Raw genomic sequence first — 23346 nt, forward strand, 5'->3', positions numbered from 1 at the left:
ACACTGGACTGAGCTGACAGGATGGTTTCACGTGACTTTGGATGGGGTTAGGATGCTTCAGCATCCCATCTACAGCCAGGGAGAGCGTGCTGAAGGGACTGGGGCTGCATGGTGCCAAGACAGGGACGTGAGTGGGGGGGCAGAACACTCACCTCGGGGCTGGCAGGAGCAGGGAAGCTAAGCCAGTCGAGGAGCTCACACTTATCCTTCAGCCAGTCGGAGGCCCAAACGCTGACCCGGCGGTCTGAGCTGGTAGCCAGCCACAGCTCAGCTCCTTCCACCCCAAAGTCATGGTACTACAGAAGACAAAAGCAACATCACGGCTCTTGCAGTGCAGAAGCTTTAAAGAAAGCTGTTAGCAAGAACTAGCAGAGGGCATGACTTCATGGGAATACAAGGGATTAATGCCGGGATTAATCTCCTGGATTCTCTCATCTGAGCAGTGCTTAAAGTCATTTATCACAATAAAATAGGACAAGGAAGCAGTGATTGCAGAGCCAGCAGCAAGCTCTGGGCTGAAAGCCCTGGCAGAAGAGGAGTGAGTGCCTGGCCAGAACGATACACATCTCTTCCCTTGGACACCTGATCTGAGCATCTCCTAGGAGACTGCAGATACAGTACGTGTTCTTCACCTAAAGCAGAGGAAGACCTCCTCATTCCACAGCCACCAGGAAAAACAGCTTTGCAGCCTTCTGCAGATTTTAAAGTCAGAGAGCTTAGGCAAAGTTATTGTCATCTCAGGAAGTCACAAAGAGGACAAAGAGACCCTCCATGGAGGGAAATACAAAAGATGCTAAAAACACCCCACTGTTGGACTAACAAGCCTTCTGGCTTCACAGAGCAACCCCACAAAGAGCCAGATACACACACAGAGCCAGGCTGCTAAGGAGTGGAGTGGGGAAATCGCATCAAGGCTGTTAGTGGGGGCATGGGCCAGCCCAGGCTGCCCTCAAGGGATGCTGCTCTTGGAGGGCCCATAGTGCATGCACAGAGTGTCTGCCCACCCTCTCAGGCAACCCGAGAGCAATGCAGTGGCTTTTCTCCACTGAAGCTATCCCTGAAAAAAAAAAAAAAAAGCCAACAGAAGTTACTGGAGGTGCTGGGCCTAAAAAGAGAGGGACAACTGACCCAGCCAGGCTGCTGCTCCCTCCCACAGCGCAGGGACCTCACTCCTACACGGTGCTGGGACACAGAGGCAGGTCTTACCTGCTTCCTGATGCACTGCAGGACGGTGATAGCAGAGCCTTTGTGGTCAGCAAGGATGCGGATGGTCATTCCAGTGCGAGGGCTGCTGACAGCCACGATTCCATCCTTGCCCCCTGATAAGATCATTTCTCCTGTGGTCAAAGGAGAGAAGAGAACGGGATAATTCTTATAGAAGAGTCTGATATCGTGGGACGGCAGAGTCCCAAAACACCTGAAAGATTGGGAACATCTGAACAAAGAGCTGGGTAAGATCAGATGTTTCAGGGACACACGCTAAATCACATCCAAACAAGAGCCAAAGCAGCTTGTAAACAGGAAGACAAAAAGGAATATTTGCTGCATCCAAACTACTTGCTTGTATCACTGCCAATATATCTGCCAAAACCCATTTACCATGTGCTCTACTGACAGGTCTGCCAAAGTCCATTGGTACGAGCTCTCCCTGGGCCCAGCTTTTTGTGCAGGTTTTTGGAGGCAAGACCTGTGCTTGGGTAACCCTGATAAAAGCGAGCTGTGCTCCCCAGGCAACATCCCTGCTGTTACAACAAGCAATCTCACCATCTGTGGAGTAGGCAATTGCTGTCAGTGCGGTGGCATGGGGGTGCATTTTCAGCTCCATCTCTGTCCTGGAAATACTGAAGACACGGATGGTGCCATCACTGTATCCTGCCACCACATGCTGACTCTCAGCTTCCCATGCAACGTTGGGGTGAGGCTTCCAGGCCAGGCACTGGCAACTCTGCAAAGGAACCAGGGAAGAGAGATGATGACAGTGCAGACAGCAGGACTGTGCACAGCAAATGCACTTAAGGCTCCACCTGCAAGTATTTCTTCAGCTTCAGGTTGGTCTGTGAGGACACAGCAGTCCTTGCAGTCCAAAACAGTCAGACTGCATCCTCTACCCAGACAAAAAGACTGAAGTGCCACAAAGGATTACCTGGTTCAGCACTTGAAACTGTACCACCAGCTCCATTCTGCTGAGGGACCAAACCCTCACGCTGCCATCTTCCCCACACGTGGCACAGAGAGTCTCATCAGGACTGAAGGACACCTCGGTCACCTGCAGCAAGGAGGGAGATGGGGAACAGGAGCCCTACAAATAACACAGCCTGCAGCACATCAGCCCCTCTTCCCCTCCCGCTCCCCAGGACTCCTCCAAACATGAAGCCCCATATGTAAAGGAAGGAGAGTTGTTTAATTTTTGTGCTTAGAAGAAATCTGGGACTGACAGCCAGGCTTGCAATGGAAATCATTAAACCTAACCACAAAGCTAAACCAGGCACTACACAACATAAATCTGAGTAAAAGATCTTCCACCACTTGAGATCTTCCAGTTTAGATCTTCGTGTTTTAGGCAAAGAAAATTCTCCATTACGGGTGTTCAGCAACCAGGCTGCTTCCACACATTGCAGCACTCCACAATTAAACCTCAGTGACTCAGCCAGCTGCATTTTCCACTCCGGCAGAAAGACCCACAGCTCCTCACAGGCTGAGGCTGAGAAACACCTGAGGCTGAAGCAGCTGAGCATGCGAATGCCTGGAGCACAACCCCTTGGGCACAAGCATGATGCAGAACACCCGCTGCTCCACGTAGCAAAGCACAACCATCCCTGCCCCTCAAACCTTGCTTTTGTGGCCGCTGATGAGCCGGATGCTTGTGCTCTCCTTCCAGTTGATGTACCACAGTGTTCCTGCTGTGGTGCCCACAATCCCCATTTCTAAAGAGTCATCGAAGGCCATGCTGACTATCGTCCCATCCAGGGTGATCTCATGTTCTAGCAGGACTGAGCTAGGTCTGGAGGAAGGGAAGATCCGAGAGGGAACACTCAACTATTGGAAGACACTGCCTCCTTTAAATGCAATTTTGTAGTATGCACAGTATTTAGAAAGCAGTTGTTCAGTGTGGGGCACCCGAACGCTGCAGTGCCTGGTGCTGCACAGAGATCATTGCTGATAGGAGAGAAGCAAAACAGGGGATGCAGTAGCATAAAGAGGAAACAAAGGTAATATTTTCATTCTTTTAAAGGAGCTTCTACAAGCCACTGACTTAAACTCCACCCATTTCCAATACCAAGAAGATTGAACTGTTAGCAAAAATCCAATAAAAACGACCATGCAGGAAGAGTCAAGAGTGAAGGGATGGAGGGAAGGTAAGGATGAAGAGCAGCAGCACGGCTGTGGGCAGAGCTCACGCATCTGTGAAAAGCCACCTTTCAGACACAGCCCCCAGATGAGGGGAAGAGCACGTGAGGAGCACAGCACGAGGTGGGTGCAAGCAGGGCAGATGCTGGAGCTCACCTACCTGGCCTTGGGCCCCTTCGGCCTCAGCTCCTGCGTGGCCCCCACTGCCCACAGGCGGATGCGCTTCGCGTTGCTGCCGCTCACCAGCCTGTTGCAGCGGCACACCAGCACACCTGGGAGGCAAATGGAAGCACCCGTGGCCACCCACCCATGAATAAACCCCACTGCTCTCAGCCACCAACTCACTGGGCAGCACACCTGCTGTTCTCACAGCCCAGAAGTAGCCCCCCGACCCACCCAGCTTTGACACCCGGCTCACAGATCAACTGCCACCCAATAGGGAAAATCCATTTTTCCAGGCACAGCTGAAACGAGAGGCAGGCAAGCTCAGTGCTGCTTACAGCCTAACATTGGTGGCATTTAGAATCATAGAATCACCAGGGTTGGAAAAGACCCCCAAGATCACCCTGTCCAACTGTCCACCTACCACCAGTACTTGCCCACTACCCCACGTCCTTTAGCACCATATTTGCACCCACCGATCTCGCCCTCATCAGCCTCCCACATCATGAAGCAGCTGTTGGTCTCCGTGTCCCACACGCACACCTGGCCTGAGTTGGTCCCACTGTAAAGAAGGGTGTCAGCCCCATAGCAGAGGGATGTCAGCTCCACCGGCCCAAACACTTCAGGTGCAGGGGCCCTATGAACCTGCCAAGGCACACGAAGCAGAAAGGTCAAAGGGAACGTGCTGCTTAGCTAAAAGGGAAGCAAACCACCTCCTCCCACCTTCAATGCATTCAGCTTGTGCATCAGATACAACTGAAAGCCACTCAGGGCCAACGTCACACTCTCACTAAGAGAGATCATCAGCTCTTGCAGAACTGTGGGGGCAGAGCCTCCATCTCTCTCACCAGGGCTTGGAAAAGACGTCAGAAATACAGAACATAAATTTCAATAGATGATAAAACTGAGATTTTACCTTGAGATTGATGTCAGCCCCGTGCTGCTCCAGCAGCCAAAACGTAAGTGCTCCCTTCCCCACGCAGGCCATTTCTCTGTGAGAAAAAGGACTAAAAGCCATGTCATGGACTGGCTCGGAGATACGAGTCGATGACAGGAGTTCATAAGTGTAGGTACTCCACAGAGCAATGGTTTGATCATTGTAGTCCCCTAGGTAGAACATGAAAGACAGTAGAAGGAGGGAACCAACCTGATGGAGCTGTAGGCGTCCCTACAGCAGAGGAGTTGGACTAGATGACCTTTAAAGGTCCCTTCCAACTCAAATGATTCAATTATTCTAATTCTGCAGCCTGAGTGTTTCCTTACGATGGCCATCAGCCAACACACACGTCACAATCTCATGTCATGCCACTGTTGTCTCAGGCAGAGGCACATCTCTTTGCATGCATACTCAGCAAAAGCCAAGAAGTGCTTCTGTGGCAGCGAAGGCTCCGTGATGTAATAGGTTGGCATCCGAGCTGAGGATGAGTAGAGCTGGCCCAACATTTTGTGTTGGAGGTTGTAGCACATCTGGACCTACAGCACAGTCTGCAGCCGATGTCTGACTCAGCCAATGCTGGCCTGGTAGGGATTGCAGCACACAGAGCAGGCTTTCTGCTATTTCTGCATCCTTAGCACACCTCAGCACATGCCCAACACAAGCCCTCCAGCGACACTATGAGCTCAGGACTAAGAGTTTTGAACTGAGAAACAGAGGGTGCCATTGCTGAGAGCAATGCAGAGATGGGAACTGACCTTAATGGAAGCCACCACGTCTGGCAGGCAGCAGGAGGCAGCAGCCATGGCATGGTAAGCACCCCCAGCTCTCAGCCTGCACAGCAGGTACTTCATCAGCCTTTCCCAGGCTCCACAAATCAGGGCAGACTTTCAGCTTTTTCCTTCTCCGCAGCCCAGAAAAGAGCTGGAGAAGGAGGGCTCCTCTCCCACGCTGCTCTGCAGAGAGCACAGAGCGCTCTCACTTGAGCAAGGCTTGCTTTTTTTTCCAAGGGCAGACTCACCAGCTCAAAACGAACGTGTTGCCTGCTCCACAGGTCCTCTCTCTTGCAAAACTAGAACTTACTAATTGTGTATCTGTCCTTTAAATGTCCCCTGCCTAAACAAAACAGACAGCTTGAGTGTCCATCTTGTGCTGGCATCGCTGCCCGGCAGGAGGCTCACAGTGTGAGGCCTGGATACTTCTGTGCAGTTCCAGCTAAGCAACAATAAGAAGGCCAGGAGAAGGCATTTCCCTTTGGATACTATATATAGTAACTGCAAACTATTTACATGGCCTTAACCAGGACTAGTCAGCCAGAAAAAAAGCTGTAACTTCAAGAAAAACGAGCCTGCAGGGCAATGAGAGCAAGCCCAGCACCCATGCCTGGTAAACACAGGGCACATTTTCCCCCACAAAACGCTGACAGCTGCTCACTTGCAGAGCATCCCCAGGCTCACGGTCACTGCCAGGGGGACCTGAGATTACAAGCTGCATGATCCACTGTGCTGTTTATTAGGCTCCCTGATAATTTCACAGGGAAATGAAGTTCCAGTGCCAAAGCCACCCAGCAGCAGCTGCTGGTCAGAACCGTGAGCTTGGTTTGCAGCTCACAGCTTTCATCCACTTACAGCAACTTCCTCCCCTCAGATGCCCATTCCATGTCTACTCCTGCACCCACACCCAGCAGTTACAGGGGTACTCACCAATGGTAGCAAGGAACCTGTCATCCCGAGAGTATGCCATGGCTTGGACTTGTGTCTTGTGGTGGAAGAGACTTGCTGTACAAATCCCATCCTGGGTGTTCCAGATGCAGATCTGACAATGGGAGTCTCCATCTCTCTTTCCCGAGGCAGAAGCCAGAGCCTAACAGAATGATATGTTGTCATAGAGACCTTGGTAAGTAATAAGAGAACATTTCATTAGTGTTGGCAACTGTTAGACCTCCACTAAAGTCATGCAGCTGGCATGTGGGAAATTCTGCAAGAAAACCATCACCTGACAGGAGCAGGGAATGGTGGCATCACCCAGAGGGAGGGAACAGCCTCTGCCGTCACACCAAGCCAGCACAAAGAATAACTAGGCTCAAAACCCATTGGTTTTATTCCCACAACCCCAGGTCTCCATGCAGAAGGAAGATGAGACAAATGGGATTTTAATCAGTGATATTCCTCTAGCCTGAAGTGATGCAGATCAAACAGCCCTGGGCGAGCAGAAGCCTCTCCTACCTGGGCATCGTGGCTGACAGCAAGTGTAGAGATCTCTTCTGCATGAGCAAGCCAGTGATTCTGTGATCCTGAGTGCAGGTCTTCAACCACGATGATGCAGCCACAGGTGTAGGCGAAGAAACCTAGCAGAGAATGAGCAGATGGGATGTTTTCCTGTAAAGGCTTCACATACAGCACCCACTGCAACTCACATCACAGACCAGGGAAATTATTTTTGTTTAAGCAATTTGTAAAAGCTGACTCTTCTACGTAGCCTCTGCAGCATCCTTCCTACAGGCTGTGTGTGGAGCAGGGCAAATCTCACTTCCCATAACCTAAGTAAAGCAAAGATGCTGGGCATTGCTCCAGCTTGGAGAAAGGAGTTGAGATGGATTCTCTGGCAGCTCTCACCCTCCTCTATCCATCTGACTACCAGAGCCTGAAGCTGTCCCTATCTGCTTTCACCAGCAGCAAAGAAGTGTTACTGGGCTTTGTCAGCACGAAGAACCACCTGCTAAAGATCCCAACCCAACAGCTGGAGTAATAGACCTCAGCTCAGCGTGTGCACACTGACAGCTCACACAGCTCCCAGCCCTGGGCACCCTCCCCAACATACCTGTGTCCGGGTCCCACACCATGTTCCCTCTGCCATTTCCATTGTAGCCAATTACTGCTTTCAGCTTCAGGACTTCGTTGCCAGCTGGAGGAGATAAAAAACTCTGCAAGAAAAATAGACGCAGGCTTACAGTAAGCTCTGAGAGGACAGTTTGATCAGGTGCATTCAGGACACACATAAGAAAAGCATGCATGCAAGCACACGCATCAAACTCACACACACAACACCCAAATTCATGCCAGTGCTCACACAATTCACATTCAGCCCATCAATGGATCGATAAGAATGTGCACGCATACATATGAAAGAGAAACTGCACCGACACAGCCAGAAACAGATGCTTTCAGACAGGGCACAAAACAGGCTGGCAGCAGTTCCCCATCTGATGAGCAGCTGCTAATCCTGCTGGGCAGGAGTTTGGTGGGCTTTTGAGCTGCTGATGCACTTTGAAGAGGAACCAGTGAGGGAAAAAGCACCACCAGGTGGGGGGCAGAGGAGGGAACTAAGGATGCGAGATGAACGTAGCTGTTCTCCCACCCACCGTGAGCAGCAGAGCTTAGGGAAAGACTGAGTTAAGTTTCTGTTTTATTATCACTCTGTTTATTAACAGAGCAAGAGCTGTGCCTTAACTACCTTCGCTACCCCCGATGGATTGCCTTCCCCAGCCTGCTTTGCCAATGCATCTGCTTGCAAATATGTGTGTGATGAATCACGCCACTGCTCGCTTGTCTTTCACTTTCAATAGCACATGCCATTCCCATTGCCTTTGAATCAAAATTTATGCAGATTTGCTGAACAGAAAACAGAATTGAGAGCGACTCACTTTTTGCTAGTCTGGAAAGAGCTGCATGCAGAGGAGAGAGGTGGACTAACGTTAAGGGTTTCTGTTTGGACATCAGACCCGGGGGTGCATTTCACCAAAGAACAAAAATCAGTAACAACTCTGAAAAGCCACCTTGCCCAGCCCCCAAAAGCCTCATCCTCCCCCGGCCCAGCAACCAGCACAGTTCTCACCTGGGGGAGCACAGAGGCCTTAAAGTGAGGAGTGAAATGCCGGTAGGAATCCGGGCGGACGCAGCACTGCGACTGGGGACTGCTGGTCTCCTTTCTGGGTTCTGCCGTACAAAGAAGAAAACAGTGCCTATGTGATGCTGCTGCCTATGTGATGCTGCTGCCCATGGGAATGGTCTGGGATCAGCAGCTATCTTGTGGCTTGTCTGTTCTGATGATGTGTGTGTGCATACACACTAACACATGGGAGAGGAAAAACTCGACTGCAGAGCCACACATGCTTCTGTACGACGGTGTGAGGGGCTGCAGGAAAAGCACCAGCTTTCCAGGAGCACAGGAAGAACACCCATCCCTTCCATCACCCCACTCAGCCACGCTCCAAACAGCCTAAAGACATCCACGATGCACACATCGCTGCAAAGCAGAAGTCACGCAGCCAGAAAAAGGTCTCTAAGCAGAGCAGCAGAGGCGTAGTTTTACGTTGAAGCTTTCCAGCAAATCCTGCCTGGGGCTGAGCGCTGGCAGCTGCGTGCTTCTGGCAGCTCGCCATACACAGCTGGAGCTTTGAGGCTGTGCCTCTATTAATAGAGGCATAGGGAGCTTTAATTTCAGCTGGCTTTAATAGAACTTGCCACTTAGAGATGATACGGGCTCCAAGAAGCTGAAGAGGGGCTTCTGGCACACCTAGAAGCAGCAGCAGGGAAAGAGCCAGGCAAACAAGCAGACCTGGGGGCCAGCATGAGAATCCCTCCCCATCACACCTGAGACAAGGAAGGCACCCGAGGAGCACACTGCTGCCCCTTCTTTCACATCTCAGCACACCACTGGAGAGCTGTTGTGGGACTGCCTGTGCTGCATCTTTCTTTGCTTTTCAGGGACAGACCAAGCTGCCATGCAGGATACATGCTGTGCCCCAAGCAGCCAAGATCTGGGATAGGTGGAGATGGTCCCAAGTTACCATGTGCTGATGGTGCAGCAGGCCTGCAGCTCTCTGGCCTCACTTTGGGTCTCACAACAATAAGATCCTCGCTCCTGGCCGCCTCTGCCACAAAGACTGAGGAGTCTTTGTCTCCATTCTCCACTGCTCTGCCAGGCAGACAGGCCTCCTCCTCTCTGTCTGACTCTGAGAAAATACCTGAAGAGAAAGAACAGCAGGACAGAACCGACCGCGTCTTCCAGGACTGCTTCACGCCTGACTGACCCACTGATTTCTGGTAGTGGTTCTGCTCGGTGTCACAACCCATCTGTTAGAGTGGAGGGCAAAGCAGGCATTTCCTGCTGGATATGTCCAACAGGGTGTTTACCACTGCCTTCACAGGAGCTGTGCCAGCAGCTCAGCGTTTGGAGTTACAGCAGCACTGAACTCCCACACCTCTGGCTAGCTTTGTCCACGTTAGAAGGAAAGTGCAGACTGCTCTGTCAGTCTGCAGGGAGGGGATGAGCAGCAGAGTCAGCTCTGAGGATGCTGGAGAACTAGGCAAGGAGCTTTTCCCAAAATGAGATCAACTTCCCCTTTTCCTGCAAGCAATTCCTCTTACTTTGACATCCCGCTGTGTGGACAGGGCTGACATCCAGACATGGTGGTGAGGACAACAGTGGAAGAGGAATTGTCTGCCGAGGTACGTCAGACACATCCTTTAGCTTCTCAGAGCTCTTTTCTGTGAAAATAAAACACTTTGTGTAACTCCCATAGTCCCTTAAACCCTCTTCTCTTCCCAGGGCAACCAATGACGATGACCCCAAGCTCCTGCTCCACCATTTAAGGGGGACACACAGAGTGGGGACAGCGAGGCCAGGGAGCAAGAAGACAGAAAAGATAGAGGGAGGAGGCCAGGGGCAGGGAAAGACAAAAGGCAAAGGCTGAGCTACCTATCAAGAAACCCAGATCCACTCTGCTCAGAACATCCCCTCCTTGGCAGACTTTTACTGAGATGTGCTAGTTAAGTGGAGACTGCCAACGGGACTAATTAGCCAGTTACCCCCTACTACCTGACTATCCTTCTTGGAAAGAACCAAAATCCATTTCCCCAACCCCTATCCACTGCCAGGAAAAGCAGCTGTGGGAGAGCTGCTGACCAGAGCAGCTCAGGGCAGCAAGCAAACTTACCTGCTGCCAGCAGCAGAGGGGACTCAGAGGAACGAGTCCTACGAAGGCAACAAGAGCAGTGTTACACAGAGAGGAGCTGGAGGAAGGGGAAGCACAGAGCTAACATGGCACTCACAGGGCTGGGGGAGACCCCTCTGCAGGTACAGCTAGGAAATCCCAGAGGAAGATGGCATCTCCAACACTGACGACGTGCCGCTGGTCTGGGGTGAAGGCCACCTGGCACACAGGCTCTGAGTGGCCAATGTACACCTGGGAGAGAAAGTGTCATGAATTCCATCATCACTTTGTCAAAGACTGTGGCTGCCACACAGTGGCTCCCTGCAAGCATCCATCCATCCTCCATTCATCCTCAGGGAAGGATGCTTCTGTCTGCGCTCCTCAGCAGAGGATCATCACACAGACAGCAGCAGCACGCAGTGCTCAAACCCAGGGGTCACCTCAAACATGCTGGCCCAAGCCACACATCTGCCACTTTCTTCTCCAGGGATTCAGAAACGCTTTATCTGATGGATCAGGGGAACAGCAGCCTCCTTCCCTCCCCAGATGCAGTACCTGGAAGTTGATGCTGAAGCGCATCTGGTAGTCCCACACTTTGATAACCTTGTCGCCAGCAGTGAGCAGGTACCTGGCATCCTTACTCAGTGCCAAGGAAGAGCAGGACAACTTGTGCACGGGGGACACCTGAGGACAGGGCACAGCACCAGCAGCATTAACTCTCACTATCAACCAGTTACACACTTCTTCGTCAACAGGAAATAACAGGTCAGTGGGATGAAGATGAGGGGAATGCTTTTGGCCTCTGGTGAAGTTTAGAGCAGCAGACAAGAGATGCCCTGAGAAAGGTCTGCACTTGTCCCCAGTCCTTCAGTTTCTCCAGGAGTGTGAAGATCACTGAACACACCGTGGTCTGGACAGATTCACTACGACACAGCCAGATTTGAAAATATAAGTGTGTCACTTGGGTATTTCATTAGCCCATCTGTGAGATTAGTTAACTTCATTGACCCCCTGTCACCAGCCCACTGCAGTGTAATAATACAGGTTCATGTCCTTATGCTTCAGCGAGAGGAGAGCAGTGTGGCAGTACAGAAAACAAGGACAAGCTCAGGCTCACCCTAACCAAGACCACACTGTGACAGCCACATGCTAACCTCTCGTGTTTTACTTGGAAGCCCTCAGGATGAGCTCTTCTCTCACACAGCCTCCTGAGGTGCCCGAACCCCACACGAGGTGATCCCTCAGACATGAATTTCTTCGTGCCCTACCTCTCGCACCAGCCGTCCTGTTTTTGCATCAAGCACAAGGATTTTGTTGGAAGAAGTGGACACCAGGAGCTCTCCTTGCGACACAGGAGCAAAGCAGATTCTCACTGCAGAGTCCAAGGCCGTACTGTTCACATCAAGGATGCTGATGTCCACCCTCAGCAGCTGTGAAACAAGAAGCTGCTGAATATCCTGGAGCAAGCGCTGGGGGAGGCTCAGGAACAGCTGCTGGGCAGGCATTGGGGCTGCTCTGGTGGCTCTCCTAACACAAGGCTACAGAGTTCCCCACACCCCTTCTCGTGCTCCAGCTGGACATCCCACAGAGTGCTGCAGGGCAACAGCAACATCCCCACTGCCCACTGCTGCTCTTCAAATGATCTTTCTAGAGGGGAGTGAAGCTGAGAAGCAGCAGCAGCCTTGACTTGGCTGTTTCCAAACTCACAGAGCGGAAAACTAAGCTGTAAGCACCTGAATAAGCACCTGCTGCGCTGGGGAGGCCCTCTCCAATGCTCTGCCCAACTCCTGACCTATCTCACTGGTTGTAAATCTACAGGGATTTTCTTCCCCAGCACTGCGGGGACCCTGCTGGTACCTCATCCAGAGAGCAGGCCTCCATCACGGTCACAACGTACTTGGAGGGCCCCACGAAGGCCAGGAGGCAGCTGTCCCCACTGAGCACCAAAGCATCAGGACCACTGCCAGCATCCCGGGCCACCACGTTACCTGAGGGCCACAGCAAGAGAGAGGGTGAGGAGAGGAGCAGGTGTCATTCTGCAGCACGCTGTGATGGTGCTGCTAACTTCTACCTGCAGCTGCTGCCTCTGGGTCAGCCCTGGGGTAATGCTCTGGCCTGAGAAAGGAGCAACCTCTGTTGAGGAAGAAGCTACTAATGTTATCTGCTACATCCACACAGCAAACCACCTCAAAGACAAGGCCTGACTGAACATGTGGTGCTTTCAGAGCACAGAACAAGAAATAAAATTGATTTTTTTGTTTTTAAACCTTACTAGAAGCTGTGACAAGTTGCTACAGATGTGAGCTCTCAGCTGCAACCTGAACATTTGAACCCTGTGCAGAGCGAACCCCAGCACACCAACCTCAGCCCAATGGGCAGACAAAGCCAAAGGTCAGAAAATGACAAAAATCAGAGCAATTCCCTGTATTTATTCCACCACCAGAATTCTACTGTTATGTCCCTGGAGCATGGCCAAACAGTGAGCGTGGGCTCCAGGCCAAAACTTGAGCATCCCATTGCACCACTGACACCAAATTTTGGGGATTCTGGACAAATTCCCTAACCTCTCAGCCCCTGTTCTTTTTCTGTATGCTTCACACCCACAGGGGCAGGAGCTCTTTGTACAATGCACTGTACAGTGGAGCTCCCCTTCCCTGCCCAAGCTTCCCAGTGCTGCTTATTTCAAGGAATAAATACAAATGATGCAGCTTTCTGAATGGGCTGAGCCTGGTTTGATGCCCGTGCTACTAAAAAGACTGCAGGGGGAAAACGAAAAAGGCAACCCAGAACCCCAAGAACTTACCCAGGACTCTCAGGACCTGGCTTTTCTGTGCCACACAGCTATAAAGAGCCAGAGTTCCCTGCAAACAGGAGCTGAACATGAAGTTGCCATCTGGAGAAAAGGTGAGCCCAGCAATCCGAGTGCGGTGCTGTCTGGAAGAAGGAGGAAAAAGTGAAACAGCCAAGAACCAAAAAAGCCACAGAAAAGTGCAGCAACATCAAGTGCAACACTGTGAAGAACCCAGGGGAGAGAACAACCAGGGGCAAGTAGAGAACCTCAGCATGTCTACGCCTACAACAGTGCAGGGCTGCTGCTGGATGGGACCAGCTCCCCCCGCTTTGGAGCATCCCACCTCCCACACTGAGGCACACAAGAGCTCCATGTCCATCCAGCCTCTAGGAGAACCCCTTTCCTACCAGCAGCAGCTGTCAGAGGGCACACGAAGCACTCGGTGCTGCTGCAGGTTGGATTTGCACCATCCCAGGCTACGTACGTCTGATCAGCTGGCACACGAGAACTGCCAAGCCCCAGAAAAGCAACCTTCCCACCTCCTGTGGTGCAGCTACTGGTGCACCTCTTGCTACAACACCCATCATCAGAGCCCTTCCTGCAGCTCTCACCACTTACTTGTGCTCTGCCAGCAGGTCAGAGGCAGTCAAGCTGAAGGTCCGCACCACGCCGCTGTCGAATCCACAGGCGAGGATCCTCTGGGTGGGGTGGAAGGACACAGCACACGGCATCTCATCAGCAGCTGTGAAGTCGTACAGCTGCAGGGGAAACAGCACAGGCACAAAGCTGGAAGGAGCTGCACCTGGCAGCCACACTGAATGGCCTCAGAGCTCCACCACAATGGTCCCGCAACGGAACTCTGACCATTCCTGCTCGCAACCAAAGCCCAACGAAGTCCTGGGTCTTTGGGCTTTTAGATAAAGCCCTCGGGAACTGTGATTTGTGTTAAAAGCAGGATTCACAAGGTGAAGGAAGGGAAAACAAATTAGGCTATTTTGTTTAATTACACCTTCAGAAGCTAAGACCAAATTACACATTATGCTAAGAGCCAGAGAACTGCGGGCTTCATAAGGATTTCTTGTGCAGGGGACACCCTGTGTTTCAAGGAGGACATGTAAGAGCTCTTACACCACAAAGCTCTGATAACTCAGCTAAGCAGAACCTGGGCAGAGGATTAATAAACACGAAATCCCCAGCAGCTCTCATCTACCCCACCTGCTGCATGGACACGAGGTCCCACACCCGGATGGTGTTATCTCGAGACACCGTCGCCATCTGCTTCCAAACTCCCTCCACTGAGAAGGCCAAGATGGAATCCTCGTGGGAGCGCATCAGGGTGCTGTAGCCCCGGGACTGGATGTCCAGGTAGCCCAGATTCCTGGCTGTGGTCGTGCACAGGACTTTGTGGCCGTCAGGGCTGATGCAGACAGAGCTCACCGGAGCCTCGTGCTCTGGGGGAGGACACAGCAGTCAGCACAGCCCCACAACAGAAGCACGGCGCCTGGAGCACAGCTGCAGAGCCAGATGCACACTTGGGCAAGTAATGCACGTAGGAATAGATTTCCCACGTGATCTCAAGATTGAGTGCTTGCAGGTTTGAGCTCAGTGACAAATTAGTCTCTGCCCTTTCTAGCAGTCCCTGGGCTCTGCTGTTATGGTGACTGTTTCAAAAAGAGCAAAGAACAGCTTGACTTCTCTCCTAATTTTTCACGCACGGATGAGCTGTGGGTACAAGGGCACAGAAATCAAGACGCACTGCCTGTTCTCCCCCAGGCCCTCCTGCCTCATCCCTAGGAGTTACAAGAATGAGCAGGAATAAATAGTCACTCAAGTAAAATACTTCCAAGACAGTCACCCCCAGTGACAGCCAGCAGAAAGAACACCCTTATTCACAAACGTTACTTTAGGAGACATCAGAGCAGAGGCTTTGCTTCCCAGCTGATGCACTGTGGAGGTGGGAAGGATTCCTCCCTGCTCTGCTCACCTGCTTCAAGGACAACAGCTGAGAAGTCCAGCGGCCACAGCCGCAGGTAGCCGTCTGCTGAGCCCGTGGCACAAAGGCTTGAGGAGATGCTGATACTGTTTATAGCGATCCCAGGGCCTGGAAAATCAACAACAACACTTAGTTGTATACTGACAGAAATACGAAAACTCTAATGGAGGGTTCTCTCATCCAAGAGCTGCACCAGCAGCCAGAAATCCCACTGTGAAGGACTGCACCTCTGAAAGGTCCCTGTCACCCCCTGTCATCTTCCAGCACTTCTTACCATCAGCACAGCTCTGTTCACTCTTGCCAGGCACAGAAAAGCCACTTTTTAAACCCTGCCATACTTTTGGCTTGCAAAAGATTGCGTGGCAAGGTGAAGTGTCTGAGATACAAAACTTCCATCCCTGTGTCTCAAATCCTCTCTGCAGCGTCTGACAGGTAGAGGTGATGAAAGCTGATGCTTCAATGCCAGTACGTCGTCTATGGTCACAGCACCAAAGGCAGCCAACGCTGCTGCCACTGAGGCACCCAGGGACATCAATCACTCCATCTCTAGGCTGGGTTCTCACCCACAAAGGGGGAACTAGAGTTCTGTGCTTCCCAAAGAGGCACGCTCTAGGTTAATTAGCTCCACTTGCCAAAGCAAAACATGCATCAAGTTTTAAGACAGCGGAGCAGTGACACTTGAAAGTGAATTCTTCCTGCTGTTAAAATTAATGGATGAGCTGCAAGCTGTACCATTTAGAATACAGCATCAAAGATTTCCCCAAACACTTCACACAGGCCAAGTAATGAAAAAAAAAAAAAAAGCCCCAAAATTCATCCTTTCATTCATCCGCTTTGCTTTTTCACATCACTGCATTGAGATTCTCATCAGCAAATTAAGACCCCCGTTTCATGTTTCTAAAAGCAGCATTCCTCTGAAAGTGCAATCAGCATCGAAAACGCTCCGATTCTTTCTTAGGACGATGCTTTGCTGCACCATTTGCAGTGCTTAAAGGGAAAACAGCTAGCTAGCAACAACCTAATCAACCCCAAACAAGCTTCAGCAGCAGGCTGACAGCTGCTTTATGCTACCAGGGGTGGGATCTACGCTGCCCCTGCCCACCTACCTGCCCCATCCTGCAGCTGTGCAGGCAGCAGCCGCCGCGCACTCCGCACGCAGACGTTCTTGTAGTCCACCTCCAGGACGTGGCCACTCCTGCTGCAGACGAAGCTGGAAAGGAGAAGGAAGCATGCTCTGGTTCCTCGGGGTTAAGAGGAACCGTGTGGATGTGCCATAGCAAAAATCCAGGTTTCCGGGGTGTTACTGTGCAGAAGTCCTAGAGTAACAATGCAGGTTTAGAGGGGAAGCACACCATAACCTGTTAAGATGGAAAGCCATTTCATGCTACGGTGATCTAAGGGCCTTTCCACGTGCTATCCCACAAACCTACAGCCAAGACGGCAAGAGAGGAATCATTAAGGTTGGAAAACATGCCTAAGATCCCAGGTTTAACCCCAACCCATCCCCACTGCCCACAGTGCCACATCAACACGGCTCTGGGGGCTCACCTCCAGGGACGGCGACTCCCCCACTTCCATGGGCAGTAGTGCCACTGCATCCCCATTCTTCCTGAGGAATTGTTCCTAATATCCAATCTGATGTCCAATCTGTCAGTCACAGCTTCCTATTTTATCACCTTCCCACCCTTTAAAATACCAATCAGAAAACAAGCCGAAAGCTCAGCACAGACTTCAGTGAGAACCCTCAGCTTGGGACACAGCCCTCAGGGAGGGCAGGGCACAGCTTGGTCTGCTTGGAGCTGCGTGTGGTAGCAGCAAGGGTCTGCTCTGATGATTAAAATAAAGCATTAAAGCAAAAAAGTGATCTGTTTGTATCTCAGAGGATTTGCACCGCACCAACAGAAAGCAAACCATGAGCCTCAGGTCTCAGCACAAGGCAACACATCCACGGGGCAAGCGTGAGGACTCATGGCCTGCATCCTACTGAAGCACAGCCCGCTGAGGAGGGCAGAAGCTCCCACAGCTCCAAGGGAACCCAGGCACGGTGCCACGGGGACAGGAAAAGGCTGCAATCTTACAGCGTGCGGTCGTCAGGCTCACGGGCAGCCGAGTTGCCCTCCTCAAAGGCCAGGTCAGTGAACTCCAGTGCGTGGTACTCGCCCAGGTTGACAGGACAGGAGCGCAGCGCTCCGTTCCGCACTCGCCACAGCCTCACGCTGCCCCGGCCGCACGACACCATCCTGTCACAAGAGAGATGGGGTGAGGGATGGAAAAGGATCAAATCTTGCTCCTGCAAGCCCAAATCGTGCAAGTGCAGCACGGTTGGGTTGGAAGGGACCTCACAGCCCGACTGGTTCCACGCTGTGGGCTGTGCCTCCCTCAGCTCAGCTGCCCACCCGTGACCATGGGCATCTCCAGGGATGGGCACCCACAGCTCTGGGTGGCAGTGCCAGCACCTCACTGCCCTCTGAGTCAAGAATTTCCTCCTAATATCTAACCTGATTCTCCTCACTTTTAGTTGAAAACCCTCCCCTCTTATCCTATCACCACGAGACCACATAAAAAGTTGCTCTCCACCTGGTTCACAAGCTGCTTTTAAACAGTTGCAGCGCCTCAAGTGCTCCACAGCCATGCCCAAACTGATTCTGCCCACATGTTTTCTATGCACCCTACCTGGTGTCATCAAAAAAAGCAATCTTCAAGGTCTGGATGTCCACATCCGTGTGCGCTCTGGCCAGCACCAACACCTCTCCACCACGGGTCACCTGGGCAGTGTTCCACACCACCACCATCTGAAGGGAGACAGCATAGCAGAGCAGCTGAAATATGGAAACCTTGGCAGAGGAAGAGTTTTTCAGCAGAGCAGAACAGCTGCACAGCCTGGGGATTGCTCTGGAGCTGGTAAGAATACTGAAGGAAGGAAAAATCTGATTTTGCAGAGGGCTCAGGACAGTCCAAGCAGCTCAGCAAAGCTTCATTGCAGCGTGTTTGCTTGGCAACTGCAATTACAGGTCCTAAATCTGGAGCTACCTGGCACTGGGGCTCAAATTCAGGAAAGAAAATACACAAATTCTGCTTTCTGGAAAAGCTGCAGCATGGCTGAGATGTTCCACAAGGGCTGGAAATAGCAAGTTTGCTGCCCTCCTTGTAGCATGCCGCTCAGCTCCAAGGTTGCTCGCCTATGGTGCCAATTCATGTGGCAAAGCAGTGATAGTGCCTGTCTCAGGCTATGCTCAGAGCCTCCCCACCTCATGGAGTGGCCCCTGCAGGTCTCCAAACATGGGGATGGACAGAGATCACCCAAAGCCAAGGGGACAACCAGTGAGGACAGGCAGGTGACCAAACGCTCTGCTCTCAGAAAACACTTAGGCTGGACCCAGCACAGCCTGCAGCATCACCCCAGCAGTGCTCCTGGGCAGCCCATGTGCAGCCCCCCAGCTGTGGGTCTCCAGCTCGGCTGTGGAGCACTGCTTTATGCTGGGATAAAGCCGGAGCAATCCTGTGGCTGTTTGTTTTCTTCCTGCAGGCAGTCAGCAGTGGCACAGCTAATTGCTGAGAGCTGCCAATAAGGGATTGTTGGGTGAAAACAGTTGCACTGACAAAGCCCCAAAAAAACAGCTTTATTTTTGACTACTACGTGTGGGATCTGCGTCATCCTCTAGCTACATCAGTGGGTGGCAGCTTCAGCACCCAGCACCCTTCCAGCACGCAATGTCTGCAATGCCCAGAACGGAAGGATTAAACCCAGCATCTGTTTGCTCGCCCTCCACACTACAAAAGATGTATTTTGGGTTTCAGACAGTGCCCAATCTCCCATTTCAATTCCCACTCCTCCACTATGTGCTTGCAGGCATTCCAGCACAAGGTGCTGCACAAGCTTGTGTCCCTCAGCCAGGCAGTGGTGTGCATTAGTTTGCAGCGATCCCCAGAGGACAAAAGGAGAATCCTCCAGGCTTGGCTGTCAGCTGGAAGCTAGCGAGCCCATAGCAGTGCTCTGCCTGCACAGCAGCTGTAGGATCCGAAGGAACAGCCCTCTCACACCACTTGCTCAGCAGAGCAGGGAAAACACCAAAAAACCAAATTCTACTTCTCACCGTTTTGCCATGTCGATCCTTTCCAACGCCACAGAGAACGGCTCCACTGTAGGAAAAGCTGCAAGAACAGGGGGGGCACCTGGTGAGGGGCTGCACCTCACACCCCAATGCATCTCAGCTGGGAATCAAAGCAGGTAAGTACAGGATGTGGGGAGGTGGTGAGTGCTGAGGTGAGCTGCCAGCAGATCAGCTGTGCTGGGAGAGCTGCCAGCGGGCCTGCTGAGAAATGCAGGCTGATGGAGAGCTGTAATTCACCCCTGCTTTATCACACAGCAATAGCACGGAAAAGCTGTCATGCTGCAACACCTGCAGTTTGCAATTACGGGCCCTAAATACCGAGGCTGCCTGGTGATAGGGCTCAAATGTGGGAAAGAAAACACAGAGAGGAACGCACGCTGAGGGGCTGAGGACGCATCCCCTCCAGGGCTGGCACGTACCTGAGGGACAGCACGGCCCGCACGTGGGTTTGGAACACAGCCACGCAGCTGCCTTTGGGGAAGTCCCAGAGGCGCAGCACACCCAGGGGACCCTCCTGAGCCGAGGCCAGCAGGGTGCTGCTGCCATTGAACGCCAGCGCTGACACCTGTGGGACATCGGAGAGCTGGGATGGGAGCAGCTGGGAGCGACTGCGTGCCTCTGGAAGGAAACCACTTCTACCTTATCTGTGTGGCCAGTGAAGAACCTCTGCTCGCCAGTCTGAATCTGCAGGGTTACTATCACTGCGTGGCAGGGGTACACCACTGCAGAGCTGTTCCGAGTCCACAGCGCCTGCAGGAGAGAAACGAGAGGGCAGCTGAGATGTCACAGCGAGCCCAGGTTGGAGACAAAGGTCTCTGAAATCCGCAGAAGCCACGAGACCCAAATGGCTCCCATCATTTCTGATTTCTGCCACTGTAACAGCAGAATAGCCATGCACAAACACGGCCTCACGCCCATTTGTCGCAGGGTCATTTTCCCCACCATAAATGTTCCACAAGCGTGGTGCTTGTGGGCTCTCTGCTCCCCTGAGAAAGCAGCACAGTGTTACAGATAAGCACACACAGCCGCCCAGGTACTGACCCACTTGGTGCTGCAGCCTCCAAAGCCAATCACCTTCCTCAGCTTCAGGATAGGATCTGGTAAGAAGCTCTGGAAAAAGAAAGTCAGAGGAGGATGATGGCAGCTCACCCACTGCTCTGCCTTGGTGCTCCGACTGCTGAGCCCCTCCATCCCCATTTCTTGGCTCTGTGTGGCACTGGGACAGCTCTGCTTTCTCTCTGAGGGATGGCTTTTATTCATCCCAGGAGAAGTCGGATTTGGAAGGCGAGAGGGGCAGTGCCTTACCCTGCAGCGAGAGGCTCTCCCACTGGCTGGTGCATCTGCTCCTGGGCCCTTCCTGTGCACGCCCTGTGCAGATGGGTAACAACAAGGGCCTTAGTGCATTCAAACACAAATCCTCCATTCAAGATACATAGATAGGAGTTGAAAAGAATGGACAACCAAAAAAAAAGAAAAAAATAACGCCAGCAAAAGCATTCTGTAGCATTACAGCAAACTCCAGCCTGAAGCTTATGTTCCCTCCACTGTTTCTGCAGGGCTCAATGCCATCAGCCACGAGTGTCTCCAGGGAGCCCAGAGACATCCCCAGCAATGTCAGCCCCACAGCAGTGCCAGGGCACACGGGCAGGGCTGGGGAGAGTACCCAGGGCCCCATGTGCTCAGCACAGTCTGGGCAGATGGAGCAAGGTGCAGGGGAGAGATCGGTGCCTGGCAAAACCTGGTGCTGTTGGCTGAACACGTGGCTCACAGGGAGCCCTGGTGCATGCAGGAAGCAAAAGCTCGTGTTCCAAGCAGCAGAGCTCCTCTCCTCTTGACCAAAGTGTCCCACCATCAAAGCCTCCAAAAGGGGGGGAACAGTAAGGAGAACCACAACCAACGGGAAATGGGGCTGCTGTGTCCTCCGTTTGCTCACTCACCTCCTCTGAGCCTGCTTGGGTGGCATGGGCAGCTCGCTCGCTCCTCTGGTGTGCATACACATGGATGCCACCATCACTGACAGCCAGGGACCGCACGGAGTCCCCCATGCCACGCAGCATCCCATCCTCTGCCTCCTGCTCCCCAACACGCAGGGCCTCAGGGACTGCCAGGTGAACCTCAGGGATGCTTCCTGCAGCTGCAGCACACCGGTGTGGCATCTGGGAAAGAGCAAAGCCCCCAGCACGGCTCAGCCCTGGGCACGGCTCAGCCCTCCCAGCACCCACTGCAAGGGCAGAGACAGGGGGACACCGGTGTCACTCCCGAGTGGCTCTTCACCCCACCAAGTCCCTTTAGCCTCCAGTCTTCATTTCCTATCTTTAATTGGAAGACAAAAGTATCTGCTGCCCAGCTGAGATGGATGTCTGAAGATTATGGAGTCGTTGGCATTTTTCTCCTCTCTGCTCTGTGCTACGCCACAGTGAACCACTGACTTATTAATTGTGGCCTCCGGGTCAACAGACCGTGCCCAGATCAGGCTGCAAATGACAAGCAGCAGCTTCTACATTCTAAATACAGAAACTAAAGGAAAAGATGGGGGAAAAACTCCCTGTAAAGCAGAAAGGAGTCACACTCTCCACCCACGGCACACTTACAGCCTTGGGACTGGTGATCTGCTGGATGAGGGACAGCCGGTCTCGAACCGCTTTGGTGAGCGTCACCGGCTGGGGCAGCTGGCCAAGAGGCTCCTCTGAGTTGTGGCCACCTGGGTGACAGAAGAAAGGGCTGGGCTCTGCCCTGTTAGCTACCCACTGCAGGGAAGGATCACAGGATCATTAAGGTTGGAAAAGACCTCTTTGATCACAAAGCTGAACCCCAACCCACCCCACTACGCCCACTGAGCCACGTCCTTCAGTGCCACATCCCCGTGGCTCTGAAACACCTCCAGGGTTGGTGACCCCACCACCTTCCTGGTGCAGCAGTGCCACTGTCTCACCACTCTTTCTAAGAAAAACTTGTTCCTAATGTCCAGCCTGAACCTCCCCTGGAAGCAAAGAGTCACACCACTCGGCTGCTGATGGAGTCTAGAAAGGCGTGGGGATGAATAGCAATGGAAAATCCATCTGGGTCCCCCACTCACTGAAAGCACTACAGCAGATACACAGCACACACAAATAACACATAACACATCGGATTTGCTGCCTTGAGTTGGGAGGGAGAAGGGAAAGGACTCTGACCCCAGGAGACTCACTGAGGGCTATTTTCTGAATTCTCAGTAATAGCTATGAAAGGAGCCCATCTCACAGCTACTTTAGAATTAATCTAATTTCCCAGCAAACGCAGTACTTCAGCTGACCCATGTCAGCCTCAGCTTTTGGCAGCTCCCCCAGCAAAAAGCTCTGACTGAGCCCCACAAGTGCTACTCAAGCACATGCACGGGGCCAGCGTGTCCTCTCTGCTGTCCCACCTGCTGTCCCCAGCCATCCCACCTGCCACAGGACTGGAGCAGCTCCTCTGGATGGAGTCATACGGCAGACTGGAGCCATCGGGTGGGAACCTGGGCAAAATCAGAAGGCACCACGTAACCAGGACTCCACACAGGCACGCAGGATCTCACAACAGCCTACACCTGGCACAGAAGCCTCTCTCAGAAGCAGGTTGAGCTCACTGCCTCCTATAAGACTTTTCCTTTTGCCCCCCCCCGAGCAAATCTGTCGTTCCTAGGCCAGCGTTACCCATCCTGTCTGCCCACACCACGTGCAGACCCGTCCCCAGGAGCAGAGCTCTGAAGCTCTGTGTGCTCTCAGTACCTGATGTAGTCGTAGTGGTCGTGCCATTTTCCTCCCTTGGGCACTGGGAAGGCCATGTCCCGTGGCATTGGAGTGGCCCCCTGGCAGGCTGGGCTGGCACGGCGGGCTTCAGAGAGCGTCACTCCTGGTGGCACAGGAGACAGAAGGTGACAGAAGGCTCTGCAAGGAGCTGCCTGAAATCAGCCCCCAGCAGGACAGAATTCCTCTAATCAGGGGCAGAGGAAACACAAAGGCTACAACTGAAGCACTGTAACATCGAACAACCAATGAACCTTTGTACCCTGAAACTCCCAGCCTTCAAAGACAACCCAAGAGGACAGACCCC

The 23346-nt window shown here is 52.6% G+C and overlaps 1 protein-coding gene across 4 annotated transcripts in view; it reads right to left on the bottom strand.

Annotated features, from left to right (window-relative positions):
- Positions 1-23346, bottom strand: part of WDR90 (WD repeat domain 90) — a 29102-nt gene that overhangs the window by 3087 nt on the left and 2669 nt on the right. For 3 of the 4 annotated variants that reach the window (XM_042828254.1, XM_042828253.1, XM_042828256.1), the window contains exons 6-41: positions 23022-23145; positions 22701-22768; positions 21867-21976; positions 21213-21431; positions 20581-20643; positions 20317-20385; positions 19915-20025; positions 19695-19840; positions 19258-19315; positions 17837-17955; positions 17242-17403; positions 16712-16798; positions 16270-16373; positions 15155-15271; positions 14386-14621; positions 13789-13928; positions 13183-13313; positions 12237-12367; positions 11648-11809; positions 10935-11063; positions 10498-10631; positions 10383-10420; positions 9814-9933; positions 9234-9410; positions 8279-8379; positions 7265-7367; positions 6670-6791; positions 6148-6307; positions 4427-4617; positions 3987-4155; positions 3509-3620; positions 2830-3001; positions 2144-2266; positions 1765-1945; positions 1207-1337; positions 153-296 (exon numbers count right to left, since the gene is read on the bottom strand). In XM_042828254.1, coding sequence (XP_042684188.1) covers positions 153-296; positions 1207-1337; positions 1765-1945; positions 2144-2266; positions 2830-3001; positions 3509-3620; positions 3987-4155; positions 4427-4617; positions 6148-6307; positions 6670-6791; positions 7265-7367; positions 8279-8379; positions 9234-9410; positions 9814-9933; positions 10383-10420; positions 10498-10631; positions 10935-11063; positions 11648-11809; positions 12237-12367; positions 13183-13313; positions 13789-13928; positions 14386-14621; positions 15155-15271; positions 16270-16373; positions 16712-16798; positions 17242-17403; positions 17837-17955; positions 19258-19315; positions 19695-19840; positions 19915-20025; positions 20317-20385; positions 20581-20643; positions 21213-21431; positions 21867-21976; positions 22701-22768; positions 23022-23145 — 4664 coding nt within the window. The remainder of the gene's footprint in view (positions 1-152; positions 297-1206; positions 1338-1764; positions 1946-2143; positions 2267-2829; positions 3002-3508; positions 3621-3986; positions 4156-4426; positions 4618-6147; positions 6308-6669; positions 6792-7264; positions 7368-8278; positions 8380-9233; positions 9411-9813; positions 9934-10382; positions 10421-10497; positions 10632-10934; positions 11064-11647; positions 11810-12236; positions 12368-13182; positions 13314-13788; positions 13929-14385; positions 14622-15154; positions 15272-16269; positions 16374-16711; positions 16799-17241; positions 17404-17836; positions 17956-19257; positions 19316-19694; positions 19841-19914; positions 20026-20316; positions 20386-20580; positions 20644-21212; positions 21432-21866; positions 21977-22700; positions 22769-23021; positions 23146-23346) is intronic. The other variant, XM_042828255.1, reaches the window with a different exon arrangement.

Source organism: Centrocercus urophasianus, unplaced genomic scaffold, assembly GCF_019232065.1.
Source record: "Centrocercus urophasianus isolate 14NV4802_14NV808 unplaced genomic scaffold, USGS_Curo_1.0 seq_29, whole genome shotgun sequence".
Lineage (NCBI taxonomy): Eukaryota > Metazoa > Chordata > Aves > Galliformes > Phasianidae > Centrocercus > Centrocercus urophasianus.